General features: G+C 42.0%; 1 protein-coding gene across 1 annotated transcript; it reads left to right on the forward strand.

Annotated features, from left to right (window-relative positions):
• Positions 1 to 2,071: 2,071 nt before the first annotated feature.
• Dydc1 (DPY30 domain containing 1) lies at positions 2,072 to 11,735 on the forward strand. The gene is made up of 6 exons (XM_034498363.2): positions 2,072 to 2,236; positions 2,678 to 2,779; positions 3,767 to 3,856; positions 6,583 to 6,636; positions 7,719 to 7,820; positions 11,583 to 11,735. The coding sequence occupies exons 1-6, from the start codon at positions 2,090 to 2,092 to the stop codon at positions 11,610 to 11,612; spliced, it is 525 nt and encodes a 174-aa protein (XP_034354254.1). The 5' UTR covers positions 2,072 to 2,089; the 3' UTR covers positions 11,613 to 11,735.
• Positions 11,736 to 14,220: the final 2,485 nt, after the last annotated feature.

A 14,220-nucleotide genomic window follows, 5' to 3' on the forward strand; every position in this document is an offset into this window, starting at 1 on the left:
AGAAGCCAAGGAAGGCCATTTGTGAAGATTCAGCCACAGCTGCAGTTGATGGCCCAGGACTGAAGGGATCATGCAAAGAAGTTGAGGCTTGGCATCATGAAGAGAACCTATGAGAGGCTATTGGCAAATCCTAGTTGCAACAAAAGACTCCAGTGAATTGGAGATGCCACTAACATGGGGTGATCACCAAGAACAGCAGCGACAGTGGAATAGAGTCAACCAGAGCCCAGAGTGCTACAGAGAGCAGAGCCGGAGAAGTGACGCCAGCCTTTTGGAGGAGCCCAGAGGATCATGTATGTATCTCAGTCATTGGAACAAGAAGGTGTAAATTTGAAGTTGTCTTGGATACTCCAAGATGCTAGAGATGTTAGAGCCATGGGATACCTGCCGAGGAAAGCTGCTAACAGGGAGTGGAACCACCCCAGGAGAAAGAAGTTTGTTGCAGTCATCAAAGGAGTTTGATATCAGATATGGAGACGTGGAGTTTGGAGTTTGCCCAGCTGGCTTTTGGTTTTGCTTTGGTTCAGTATTTCCTTGCTATGATGTTTTGGAATGGTAATGTATATACTGTGCCATGTATATGATCTGATTTTTGATTTTTTATAGGTGATTACAGTTATGAGATTTCAGGAATCTCAGTAGAGACTTCAAACTTGGACATTTAAACATTGATGAGACTGGGATAGACTATGGGGATTTTTGAAGTTGGACTAAATGTATTTTGCATTATTCTACAGTTAGGTATGCCCCCCCCCCCCCGACTCATGTATTTGAACAAGCCTATGAGGGCCAGGGAATAGAATGTGGTGGTTTGAATATGCTTGGCTCAGGGAGTGGCATTGTTAGGAGGTGTGGCCTTGTTGGAGGAAGTGGGTCACTGTGTGTGTGTGTGGTGGTGGGGGGGTTGGGCTTTGGGAGCTTCCCCCAGCTACCTGAGGATGTCAGTCTTCTCCTGGAGGCCTTCAGATCAAGATGGAGAACTCTCAGCTTCTTCTGAGCTGTGCCTGCCTGGAAACTACCATGCTCCTGCTATGATTATAATATACTGGACCTCTGAAAGTGTATGCCAACCCCAATTAACTGCTGTCTTTTATAAGAATTGCCTTGGTCATGGTGTTGCTTCACAGCAATGGAAACACTGACTAATACAGAAGTTTATGGCCAGATTATGAGTAACTTCATGCTATTTATTGGAATTTAAATTGATATTCTCTGGCTTTGACAATACATGATTTTAAAGAAGAGATGGACAATTCCTGATGTTTTATTAAAATGCTTAGGAGAAGCATCTTAGAGTCACTAGAGTTATGTCCCTGTGGTCAAGAAGTGAGTACAAACCCTACATTAATCTGCCAGCCAAGTGCTCATAGCTGTTTAGTTAAACTATCTGAGTCTGGCTCCTTATCTGCCAGTTGCCTCGGATGTTGTAGGCATAAACTGGCACCAGCATTACTTGGAACAATGCTATCAATAATGCTAGTGTCTAATTCTGATTTTGGGACTAAGTTTGAGAGCCTTTGGGATGTAGAAGCTAATTTAGCTGTGACTACTGCCGAGTTCTTTTGTACACGATTTGAAGTTTCCTGAGGCCAACTTGCTTATGCCATGTCTAATAAGAAGCACCACGACTAGTGACCTGGTGGGAATGTTCAGGTAGCCTCCCTTGACTTTACTCTTTTTGTTTGTTTTGGTTTTCAAGACAGGGTTTCTCTGTGTTGCCCTGGCTATCCTGGAACTCAACTTGTAGACCAGGCTGGCCGTGAATTCAGAGATCTACCTGCCTCTATCTTTCTAGTGCTGGGATTAAAGGTGAGTGCCACCACTGCCCAGCTTCACTTTGTTTCTTTGTTTGTTTGTTTGTTTTTTTTTGAGACAGGGTTTCTCTGTGTAGCCCTGGCTGTCCTGGAACTCACTCTGTAGACCAGGCGGGACTCGAACTCAGAAATCCGCCTGCCTCTGCCTCCCAAGTGCTGGGATTAAAGGCGTGCGCCACCACTACCCAGCCCAGCTTCACTTTTAATTGTGCCTACTGAGAACACTTTGGCTCTAATCAAAAACTTCTGTAGCTGGTTTTATTTAGGAGTTAGAAATGGAATCAAGATATCTTCAAATGTGCCTGGGGACATGCCTAACTCAAGGCCTCGCAGAAGTTGCAAGAGTTCGTCCATTGGATCCAATTGAATATTTAGCCTTGTGGATTTATAAGCACAAGGAAAACATGAACATGGAGCTAATGGTAAATATGGGTCTCTTTTTAAGAAATGAGAAGAGCATGACAACTGGTTCTTCTTGTCTATATTTTTATGTTTAACCTGTTTTTCTATTACAATATATAAAAATAGAGAGGGGAGAAAACGGAAAGAAAGCTTGTTTTGATTCGGAACATTTTCTCCTCTCTGTTGTCTGTCTTTAAATATGTCAAGTATGTTGACATATTTATCTGTACAGTTTTTCTTTTTCTGCTTTTTCATTTATGTTTATGGGTATAATCTTAATTCTGTGTTCTTTGTTCAGCTAAAACCTAAAACTCCCCCAAATCGTTGCATAGTTTCCAAATGAACAGACCATCATTTGTTTAAGCTGCTTTCTAGTGCTTGTAGCTGAGGTGCTTCTGAGACTGCATTTACAGACTGTTGGATCTCTAATTGTGTGCTCTTGCTTTTTTACCATTTGCTAGAGACAGAGAGACATGATTGCATTGGAGCAAGAGAGAGAATTAGCCATGATGGAGCAGGAGATGCTGGAACGACTCAAGGCAGAAGAACTCTTGTTTCAGCAGGTGAGGCAAGAGGGCAGATGTGGCTGAAGGGAACATCACCCTTGGTGTGTGCACCCCATATCCTGAAATACTGACCATCTCTGGACACTTAGACATGATTCTCTAGTATCCCTATTTTTCTCTTTGGAAAAGGCTATAGCCTGAGATAATAGGACAACCCAGAGAGTATGTTGTGGTGGAGGCCAAGGGTTCAGTGAAGCCAAGGGACAGTAGTCAAGGGCCCCACTGCTGAGCTGGTACCCATTCCAAGGCCAGGTATGTTGTCTAGGAAGAGTGGACAGGGTGGAGCACAGAAGGTAAGGAGGGAGTGGTGAGTGAGCATAATGTTTTCATGGAGCTCGTGAGGGAAAGAGCAATGGGTTTTATTTTGATTTTATTTAGGAACACAATGAGTGACATTAGAGAATAGAAAAAATAGTCCAGAGCTTTCTGCCCACAGGAATAAGAGAAAATGGGTCTAGGAAGCAAGTGGATGAATGCTTCTTATTGTAGTTCAGAGACAGAGAATGGCTGGCCTCTGTATAGGTAGGTGTGTCAGCTGGTGACAAGTCGAAAGCAGACTGCATGCTACTGTCTCTATTGTCTTTACAAAGTAAGGACCAACCATGAGCACACACGAAGAATGAAGTGATGAGGTCAGAGGGATGAAAAGAGTGGCGAAGGCCTGAAATAATACTGTAGAGGATGGAAGAGTGGGTTGACCAAGCTTCATGTGTTGAACATCTTTAATCTGAAAAAAAAAAAATCCCTAAATATGAAGTTTTTGTGTGCTTGCATGATGCTAAAAAGCGGAAAGTTAAAAAAAAAAAAAAAAAAGCTAACCCTTTGGTTTGTTGAACCCAAAGCGTTTTATTTGCCAGGCATGTGGAATGTATGGTGGTAAGACCAGTCTAAGACAAAGAAGCAAAAACGAGTGGTAGAGCTAAGGTCTAGCTATTGATATGCTGTATCTGCCGTATGATTTCAACGCTTGTAATTTCCCAGCAGCAGTTGGCATTCCAGCTGGAGTTGGAAATGCAACAAAAAGAGAAACAGAAGACAGAAGATTCTAAGACAGGGCAAGAAAAATCAAGTAAGGTAATCTGAAGCTTTGTTATATGTCTGCTTATTAGAAGCTTCTAGACTCCTCAGGCTGTTTCTTCCAGCCATGTCAGCAGAAAGACTATAGGATGCGGAACCCAGACACCCCACTTCCCATCAGCTATGGGATCAAGCCTTAGGCTTTCTGTCTGCTCTCCTGTTTCACGACAGTGGTTGCAGCACAGGACCATAGGCATCACACAGGAAGTGAGCACAGTCACATGAGTGCCTTTCTGCCAATGATTTTGTCAGGACACGCCTGGAGTTACTTATGGTGGCTGATTTGAAGGTACTTGATAGATGAGATAGCCACATGTCACTTTTCTTCATGTTACATTTATCAAAAAATTATTTACATCTAAAAAAATCTGTTCTTATGTTGATTTTCATGTCTTTTATGAAAATAAACAATGAAGTGAGTTAGTTTTTAAAAACACCCATTTTCATTGGTAATAATTCCTGATATCCTGAAAATGTACCATATAGGCCAGACTTCTGAATGACTGCCTATGGCTACTGTCTTCCCTATTTAACTGAAATACTCTTTATTGAACCCTCAATTAACACTGAAATCAGAAGCAAATTTTATCAAATGTATTTGATATGTTTATTAAAACATTAAATGAAAAAAAGTCATCATTTGAAACATTTTTTGTTTGTTTCAATTTTTTTTTTGAGATAGGGTTTCTCTCCACCTTGGAAACACTTAACCACAAACTGTCATTTTAAATGTATGAGGACTCCTGAGTTACAGAGAGCCTTAACCTAGCATGAGTCATGTGACCTGGCTGAAGATCATAGTGATGAAAAGAAGGATGCCATAGTAGGTTGGCTTGGTTAGAAGAAAGCTTTCTCATCTAGAAGTGGCCTTCCATGCTGGGCAAACATTTCCACTAAAGATATGTGCTGCTGAAGACCTGTGGAGACCACGTGGGCATGGCACAGTAGCTTGGACAAGGTTAATTCAATTTAGAAATATGCACTCCTTTCTTCCTTTATATAAAACCCAACTTCAAGTTCTCTTTAAAAATCTTATTCTAAGTTGTTATTTTAATATTGTTGCCTTTTCATAGTTGTTAGAATATTTGCTTCAGTTTTAATGTTTCAGCCCATTTTTAAAATTCATAACATTTATTAAGTCTTAGAAAATTTCATACAATGTATCTTTTTTATACATTTCCCTCCTATTTTTAAGATTATAATGTAATTACATCATTTCTCTATTTCCTTTCCTCCCATCAAGCCCTCTCATACACTTCTTATTTTCTTTCAAATTCATTGCCTTTTCCCATTAATTATTTCTCATTAATAATTAATTAATTGTTATTAATAATTTCCCATTGTTTCCATATATTCCTAAATAGAATCTGCTCTGTCTATTGTTTTCAGGGCTGAACATTTGGCATTGGATAAGTAATTAGTGTGCTTTTCTCTGGGGAAGACTGTTTTTCCTACTTTCAGTATTCCTTAGTTGCCTGTAGTTCTTTGTGTAGGGTTAAGATCTCACCAGCTTCCCTGTCCCCTGTGACTATTGTTGTCCTTGTTCAGTTTGTGTTTATCCAGTCATGGCTGTAAGACTTCATGTATGTAGCTTCTGACATTACTAGGAGATACAGTCTGATTGCAAACTCCTTGAACTCTGGTTATTACTATCTTTTTGCCCCTCATCCATGTCTGAGCCTTAGGTGCATGAATTATTTTGTAGATGTATTCATTGGAACTGGACTCCTCAATTCTGCATTTTAATTTAATGAGGTTTTTATATTAATTTTATTTTAAAGTGGTTTCAATTTAATTTAATGTGTTTTTCTGTAATAGTCTCTGTCTGTTGCTCAGAGAGATTAATGAGTTTCTTTAGATGAACCCAAACATTGACATATGGGTTCCGGACAAATATTTAGGATGCTGTTAGGAATTATGTGGATTTAGTAAAGTAGTGGTTGTAGGTTCTCTTTTAAGATCCATGAAGTCACTAAGCCTGAGTAGTTAGCTAGGTTTCCAGGACAAAGCAGGATGCTGCTCTTGTTGGTGAGATCTTAAGTCCATTAGAGCTGTTGGTTACTGTTATGTGTGTATATGTGCCACTACCGGACCATCTGGGTTATCCTGCCATGGTGGCCATTGTGGTTCATAGGCATCATAGCTATTGCTTCTTTTCTTTGAAAGCTTGCATGGTACCATAAAAACTGGTCCCCAGGATAAAGGGTACTCAGGTCTCTTTCAGCCCAGGACTATGTGTCTGAAGGGCATGGTATCCTCAGGAATTGAGATTTACCTTCCACCTCTGGTCCTCTCATTAAAAAAATAATAATTTTATTTAATTATAAATGGCTTCTCCGCCAGGCGATGGTGGCGCACGCCTTTAATCCCAGCACTTGGGAGGCAGAGGCAGGCGGGTTTCTGAGTTCGAGGCCAGCCTGGTCTACAGAGTGAGTTCCAGGACAGCCAAGGCTAACAGAGAAACCCTGTCTCGAAAAACAAAAAAAAAAAACAAAAAAAAAAACAAAAAACAAAAACAAAAAAAAAATGGTTTCTCCTATTAGTATGTAGTAATAAATTAAACTGTGATTCATTGCTTTGTGTGCATTCTGTTCTGATGAATCCTCGGAAGGTGACATTGCTTTTGCTGTTTGATGGATCATAGCACTTTATAAAAATAAAACTTAAAAACCAAACATAGAATGGAAATGAGCAGTATTCAATGTTTTCTTGACTTTATGCAGGACATGATGAACATGGAGAGCATGCCAAGGGGTGAGGAGGCCATGCAGTCAGAGGTGAGAGGGAAGACCTACTGTGTGTCATGTGATAGCACCACTAGGGGTAAGGAGGCCATGCAGTCAGAGGTGAGAGGGAAGACCTACTGTGTGTCATGTGATAGCACTGCTAGAGGTGAGGAGGCCATGTAGTCAGAGGTGAGAGGGAAGACCTACTATGTGTCATGGGAAATGAACACATATCTTAGAACAGACACTTTATTTTTTGTATCAGTGGTGTCTTGGGGTTTTATTTACTTCTATGAACAGACACCATGACCAAGGCAACTCTTATAAGGATAACATTTACTTGGGGCCAGCTTACAGGTTCTGAGGCTCAGTCCATTATCATCAAGGCAGGAACATGGCAGCATCCAGGTAGGCACAGTGCAGGAGCTGAGAGTTCTATATCTTTATTTGAAGGCTGCTAGCAGAATACTGGCTTCCAGGCAGCTAGGATGAAAGTCTTAAAGCCCACCCCCACAATGTCACACCTACTCCAACAAGGACATACCTTCTAATAGTGTCATTTCCTGAGCTGAACATATACAAACCATCACAAGTGGCTAAAGTTTTAATAAGGGCACTGTCTATACCAGGATGGGCATGGTGCCATACACATGTGATCACAGTGCCTGAGGCTGAAAAGTTGTGATTCCTTCCAGGCGTGCCTAAAGCTATGGAGTGAGACCTTGCCTTAATAAAACAAAAGCAAAACCAAAAACCCTGTGAAAGTGACAGTCCAGATGGATATTTTAGTGATAAGTCACAGGTGTGCATGCAGTGTTTTGAAACAAATCTCAAAGTGAATACAATTAAGACATTCTATATGTACTGGTATATTTTAAAGCTACAATGTCCTATTATCTTGCCCATAAATTGCTTACAAATTATGTATTTTGAAATTCCAAATGGATTTAAAATTTTTTTAAATGCTTCTTACTAGAATTCTTACACCATTAGCAGGTAGTGGTAGACGTGAATTCTACCAATTAAAAGTGTTGAGTCTGAGGGCTTCAGAAATTTTATTTCAAAATTGAAAGAAAAGGGCCATGTTTATTTTGAAGCCATGTGAAAATAGAAACCGAATTTTATGACTGTAGGAATCGATGGACTCGGGCAAGACCCTAGCAGAGATCAGCGACCGTTATGGGGCGCCCAACCTGAGCCGAGTGGAAGAGCTGGATGAGCCAATGTTGTCTGATGTAAGTATCAAGACATCTCAGGACACAGTGTTTTTCATGTTGATAAAGTCTAGTATGTATGGGATTTGTTGGCAAATAATAGTTTTCCTTTATGCAAAAAAGACCAAAAGTGCAGGTGCTAACCAAATTCTTTTTTTAAAAAACCTTTATTTTATGTGTATGGATATTTTGTCAGTATGTATGTATGTATGTATGTATGTATGTATGTATGTATGTATGTGTACCATACACATGCAGTACCACTGGAGGCCAGAAGAGGGCACTGGATCCCCTGGAAGAAGGTTGTATAGGTACAGGGACATTAAATCCAAGTCCTCTCCAACAGCCAGTGCTCTTAACTGCTGAGCCACTTCCCCAGCCCCACTAACCAAATTCTTAAGTGATGTTCTGCCTGTGAAGGAGGCAACACTGCCATATCTCTGTCTATTTACATGTATAGCTCCATATCTATCTATACTTCTATCAATATATAATCATCTGTATCTACATATTTTACAGTTAGAGTTTGAAAACATCAAAACCTCTTAGAAATACATGTGTAAGGGAGTCGGAGGGAGGGTAATGGGTGGAATATAAACAAACAAATAATAATAATAATAATAATAATAATAATAATAATAATAATAATGAAAAACTTCTTTGGCTCTCTGGCACAAACTGTAAACACATAGATAGTTGAGTGTGAATAAGTGTTTTTATGGTATGTAAGTGCACATTTTCATTTACCAAACATATTGTGGTGTCCATGCCAGGCATGGGGCCAGATGTAGTGGGGAATATGGTGGTTTGTATCTGCTGGAGTTTCCTGTTTAGAGGAGAAACACAATCTGAATAGTATTAGGTGCTCGTCATGAGAATGATCAGGAAATCTATCCATACCAGTGTGGTTCATGGCTGAAAGAAAGGTCTATGAATAACTGAGTCAGATCAGCAGGAGAACTGTCCTGCCAGGAGCACATTGCAATGTCTTATCTTGGTTGTCAATTTGACATACCTGGAATTGAATTTGAATTTCTTCCACCAGCTTAGCCGGTGGGCAGGGCATTTTCTTGAATGCTAATTAATGTAGGAGAGCTACTGTGGGCTTGGGCTGAAAAAGAAATAAAGTGAGCAAGTAGTAGTCTTGTCAGGGTCTAGAATTGCTGAAGGAAGACCCCAGGTTCAAATAGTATGCAAAAACAAAGAGTGTTTATTCTGCGGAAATAACTAGCATGTGGGGGCCAACCATTCATCAAAATGGTGACCTGACCTTGGAGGAGCTCCCAGCCCCTTTTAATATAGGGCTAGAGGAATTTTCCAGAAGGATCAGGTAATCTCTAATGTGATTGGTAGGGGCCAAAGTGGTGACATTCATAGAATTTTGATCGACTACTATGTTAGTTTTTGTTTTGTTTTTTTTTTTTTTTTTTTTTTATATTTGGTGAGACCTTAGGGAGTGGGTTAGGTAATCTAAAATTTCATTGGTGGGTGATGGTGATGTGAAGTGGATCGGTTTCTGATTGGTTTGTGTCAGGTGGTCTGTGGTCTGCGTTTCTATGTCATGAATGTTTAGCCACAGGATGAGATACCCAAACCATACAAGGCTGCCAAGCATAGATAACCAATCCTGAGCTATTTCCCCGTTCTCGAGGTTATGTCCAGGCTGTTCTCTGGATGGGGGATTTTATGAAGCTGATGACTTATGACCTACTTCCTGAGACAGATACTGTTACTCAGTGGTAGGGAAAGGGAATTCCAAGGAAGGATTACAGGCAGAAAACACAAGAAGGGTAAAGACCCAGGTAGGAGAGAGTAAAAAGCAATGACCAGGAGACAGCAGGGGCCAGACCCTGAAAGGACTTGTAATTCCTACTCAGGGCTTCCGATGTTTACCTGCAAGCAGTGCAGGGAGATCTATGTTGTCAGAGATGCACTTTGGAAAGATCATGTGTCAGCTATAGTATGGGAGGAGAAAGGGGAAGAGAGACCTAAACGAGCCACGGGAGGAGCAAGGGGAATGTACAGAGTAAGAAGGCCTGCAGGTTTGTGTAGGAACCACTGGGTGTTGCAATATTTAATAGTGCCTATTGGAAGTAGAAGAAAAAGCTGTTTTCCAAAGCTATTAAGAAAGCAGGTCTAGAAGAACTTGGTGATAGACAGCAGGGAGCTAGAACCAATCAATAATCCATTCCCTTTGAGCCCGTGGGGCATTGGGAAGGGGCTATAAGAGACCAGGCAAGGAGACTTGGAACTAGAGATAGCAAGAAGCTGCCAAACAGCCCAGTGTTCCAGCTTGGTGTCACAGAGCTGGGAGAGGGGTGGTACTTAAAGGCAGGGAGGTGGAAAAGCCAGATCACATGGGGGTTGCGCATGTTGGTGTGGGGCAATGGACCTTGGCAGGAAACTTGGTAAGGGAGAACAGGTGTGAGTCCCCGGACACTCGGGATATACACACACCTGAGACAGTAAGTAGCTCCCTGCTCCCTGCCAGATTCCTGGCCTGGAACATGCACCACACTTCCCACATAAGGAAACGTGACCTGTGATTATGTAGGCCCAGAACACAGTTCTCCATGCTAATGAGGTACCTAGAGGCCCTGAGGGTTTAGCCAATAAGCTCCACTTCCCAGACATCCCTCCCTGCAAAAAGGTATTTAGTTTCTGGCCCACCCTGAGAAATTGGTACACATCCATTTTCCATGATGAACAACCAATAAACAGTTTGGAACCAAGGACTGTCTCTTTTATCTACCACCACCATGGGGAGCATGGAGAAGGCCTTCGTCTTCAAAGCTGCACCTCCTATGTCTCCTGTAGAAGGCCAGACAACTCCCTCCAAGCTAAGGACAATCACTGCTGAGCTAAGCTGGAGCTCCCAGCCCTGGCCCCAGGCTAGACACCATCCTCAGCCCATGGCCCCCCAATGGTCCTGGCCTCATTGCAGGCCAGTGGATCCCTGAGCCTTCCTTCCTGACTCCTCTGTGTGGCACTCTAGTGACAACTAGATGTCTGGGGGGAGGGGGGCCAGGGAGTGTCATCTTAGGCTTCCCACATCTCAGACTGCATTTTCCTACCCCCAGAACGGTGTCTCGGTGCTTCCCTGAATCCTGGCGGCAGCACAGTTATAACCAGAATAGACTTAAGTTTGGCTCAAGAGATGGGGGAGAGGGAGCCGAGAAGGAAACCAGCCTTTCTCCCCGAGCAGCTGAGCTGTGAGTGTTATCATTGGATGAGTTGGTGGATATAAGAAAAGGAAGTAGGGCTTTTGCACAGGGAGATGCTGAATTTTAGGTGATAATGAGATCGACACATGACCCCAAACCACTTTATGTATGGTACAGCTCTGGTAGGGACAGGAGGGCCATACAGAAGACTCAAATTCAGTAGCCAAGGGTATGTGTGTTAACTGAGATAGGAGAGGAAGCACAGCACTGAGGAGAGCACAGTGTGTGAAGGCCTGAGGTCTAGCTAGAAAGAAGCCATTAGGGATTCCAGACTCTTAAAGGCCAAGGCTCATAAACAACTGGACAAGGCTTCTGTTCCCAATAGGGGGTGGCTCTGGAAAGGGAGTGCCTCCCTCCCAAGAAGGACAAGAAAGGAGTGAATAAGACATTGTTTAGGAACATCATTTATAATTATAAACTACTTTGGTACTCTTTGATATCACCTGAAACTCAAACAGCCACCTTTATAGGCTCACACTGACATTATTTAAGCTTGATTTTCTTTGTCTTGTGTCTTTTCATTGTAGTAAAGTTTATTTACCTTGTGTTTGGCTTTTAGGTTGCGTTAAACATTGATCAAGATCTGTAGGACCCACCAACTGAAAAGAAATATTATCCACCTGTTTCAAACTTCAAATCACAAGGGCCCTGATATGTATTTTTCTCCTGCCAAATTTTAGCCCTACTCCCCTCCCTCCACCCACTAACTTTATAAACAGGCCTCAACTGTATCCTTAAAATAAAGTTCAGCTATCACAATACAAATTGGTTGCTTGTGATACACTGAGGAAGTGTGACAGAATTTGTTGAAGCAACAAAAAAGAGGCAAGAGATGAGTCAAAAGAATGTACATCTCTACAAAGAACAAGATTGCCTGGAAGGAGAGTTCTAGAAACTACTACCATACGAAGGCTGGAGGTCTCAAGAGTTTCTGCAAGCCTCAGTTATGGCTTCTCCTTTGAGATTGAACTGCAAAGCATTTTCCAGATTGCTGGCAGGTAAAGCCTCTTAGAGCATTTAATCAAACTCCCATGATGTAGGCAGAGCTGGAGGGAGTGTTTTCCCCATTGCTTTGGAGGTGTGTGTTCTTGAGCTTGGCTCAGCCATCCCCACTGGAGAACAGGTGGTGTTGGTTCCTTTTCTTTACTCTGTGCAATTGGGTAGCCAGGTCCTCTCTGTCTTTTAAGGGTTTGTGAAAGTCGGGTTGTTGCAATGAGTATTCACACAGAGACAGTGGAGCGGGGAAACAGTCTTGGAGAAGCTGGAGAATTCTTTTTCTTGGTCATCCAGTAGGCATAGAAAGCAGGGCACTTTGGTCAGACAGATTTTTGGTACCTGTAAAGCTTTCGTATATATCTGGGGCTCTCGGGAGAAATCCCTTTACATAATTCTTCTAAGTTCAAGATTAGGGTGTGAGTTTTCAGTTCTTAAAGACATGGATATAGGGGCTGGAGAGATGGCTCAGCGGTTAAGGGTACTGACTGCTCTTCCTAGATGACCAGGGTTCAAATCCCAGCTCCCATGTGGCAGCTCACAGCTGTCTGTAACTCTGCGATCTGATGCTCTCACATAGACATACATGCAGGCAAAATACTAAGACGCACAAAGGTAAGTAAGTAAATAAATAAATGACACAAGTATAAAACCACAAATGCTAGAAAGAAACCTTTTGCTCTTAAATGTGCTTCTGTATATAATATTCTTTTCCTAAGCAAGTAGAGACTTTTTTCTGGATTTAAAAAAAAAATCTAATTTCATGAATTGTGTGTGTGTGTGTTTGTATCTCCAAGGGCAGATGCACGTGCTTCTGGGTAATTCTCCAACTCTCCTGTCTCCACCTCCTATCTCACTGTCCTGAGAGTGCTGTGAGACACAACACCACATTCCAGCTGTTTTATCTGGCTCCTACGGCAAGCACTTTTATTCGCTAAGCCTTTTTCCTTACCTCAGCTTCTTCTAATTGATATTCATTACTATGGATTTAAGATATTTAACTGATATGTTAATCTTCAGTTTATGCTACTATGATGATGGGGGTGGTGGTGGGCTTGTGTGTGCTTGTAGAGTTTAGAAGTTGGCTTTGGGAATCTTCCTTTTTCTCTCTCGTTTTTATTTTTTTGAAACGGATTCTCTCCAGTGAGCCTCTTGGCTGGAGTGGCTGATCAGTGAGCCCTCCAGATCCAGTGGGGTACAGGCTTTCACATTCACATTTGACTTTTAAGTGGGTGTTGATATACCTAAACACAGGGCCTCACATTTGTGCTGTGAGCCGTTTACCCACTGAACCGTTTTTTCCAGCCCCAGTGTTACTTTAAAACTATTGGAGCTGGAGAGATGGCTCATCAACAGTTAAGAATGCAGATTGCTCCTGCAGGGGACCCAAGTTTGGTTCCTGGAACACAAATCAAGAGCTCAGAACTTTTTCCTGTTGCTCCCTCTGACCTGGAGAGTGGGCTACGAGGTACCTGTCCAGGAACATTGGAACTGACATAATGGTTACATTTGCCGGGAGGCTAGCAGCTAAACCACATAATTCATGTATACATGGCACACCGTCCCAAAGTGCCCTACACATTGAAAAGACAAATATATAGATTCCTGGAAGCAGTGACTAAAAGGTGAAAGCAGAAAAATCCAGGAACCCAGATATTAAGAATTCATTAAATTGTACTCGGTTCTGGTTGTGTTGCTGTAATACTTCTTGTGACCACAAGATGTCGCAATGATTCAATTCAACCAGAGCTGCTCCTTGCCTTACAGCCCAAGAAATCCGCATTTAGTATGGCCATCCTCTCAACCATTACAATTCAGCCTAGACCAACTTAAATATGCTGGGGAGACTTTAAGTCTATAGTTAGACAGAATCATTTAAAGCCAATGTTACAATAAAGTGTCTATCTAATACTTGGGAGCTATGTTGTTGTATGTTGTATGGAATGTGAACAGAGTGGGTGAACAGGTTCCTAGCCCGCAGAGCTGAAGGTACATGTGGTCTTGAGGATGTTTAAAGCATCTCACTAAGATCGCTTGTGGTAGCTATGATGGCATACTCATGGATTTCTCTCTTTCCTGATGAGATGCAGGAACAGGAGGCAGAAGGCACGAGGGCTTCGACACCTGCTGGCTTAGCAGGTACAGCATTTATTGGGAAGATGCCAAGCATTGGCTACACCATTCGTTTATTCTTTTGATATTGT

This window comes from Arvicanthis niloticus, chromosome 3 (assembly GCF_011762505.2).
Source record: "Arvicanthis niloticus isolate mArvNil1 chromosome 3, mArvNil1.pat.X, whole genome shotgun sequence".
In the NCBI taxonomy this organism is placed as follows: domain Eukaryota; kingdom Metazoa; phylum Chordata; class Mammalia; order Rodentia; family Muridae; genus Arvicanthis; species Arvicanthis niloticus.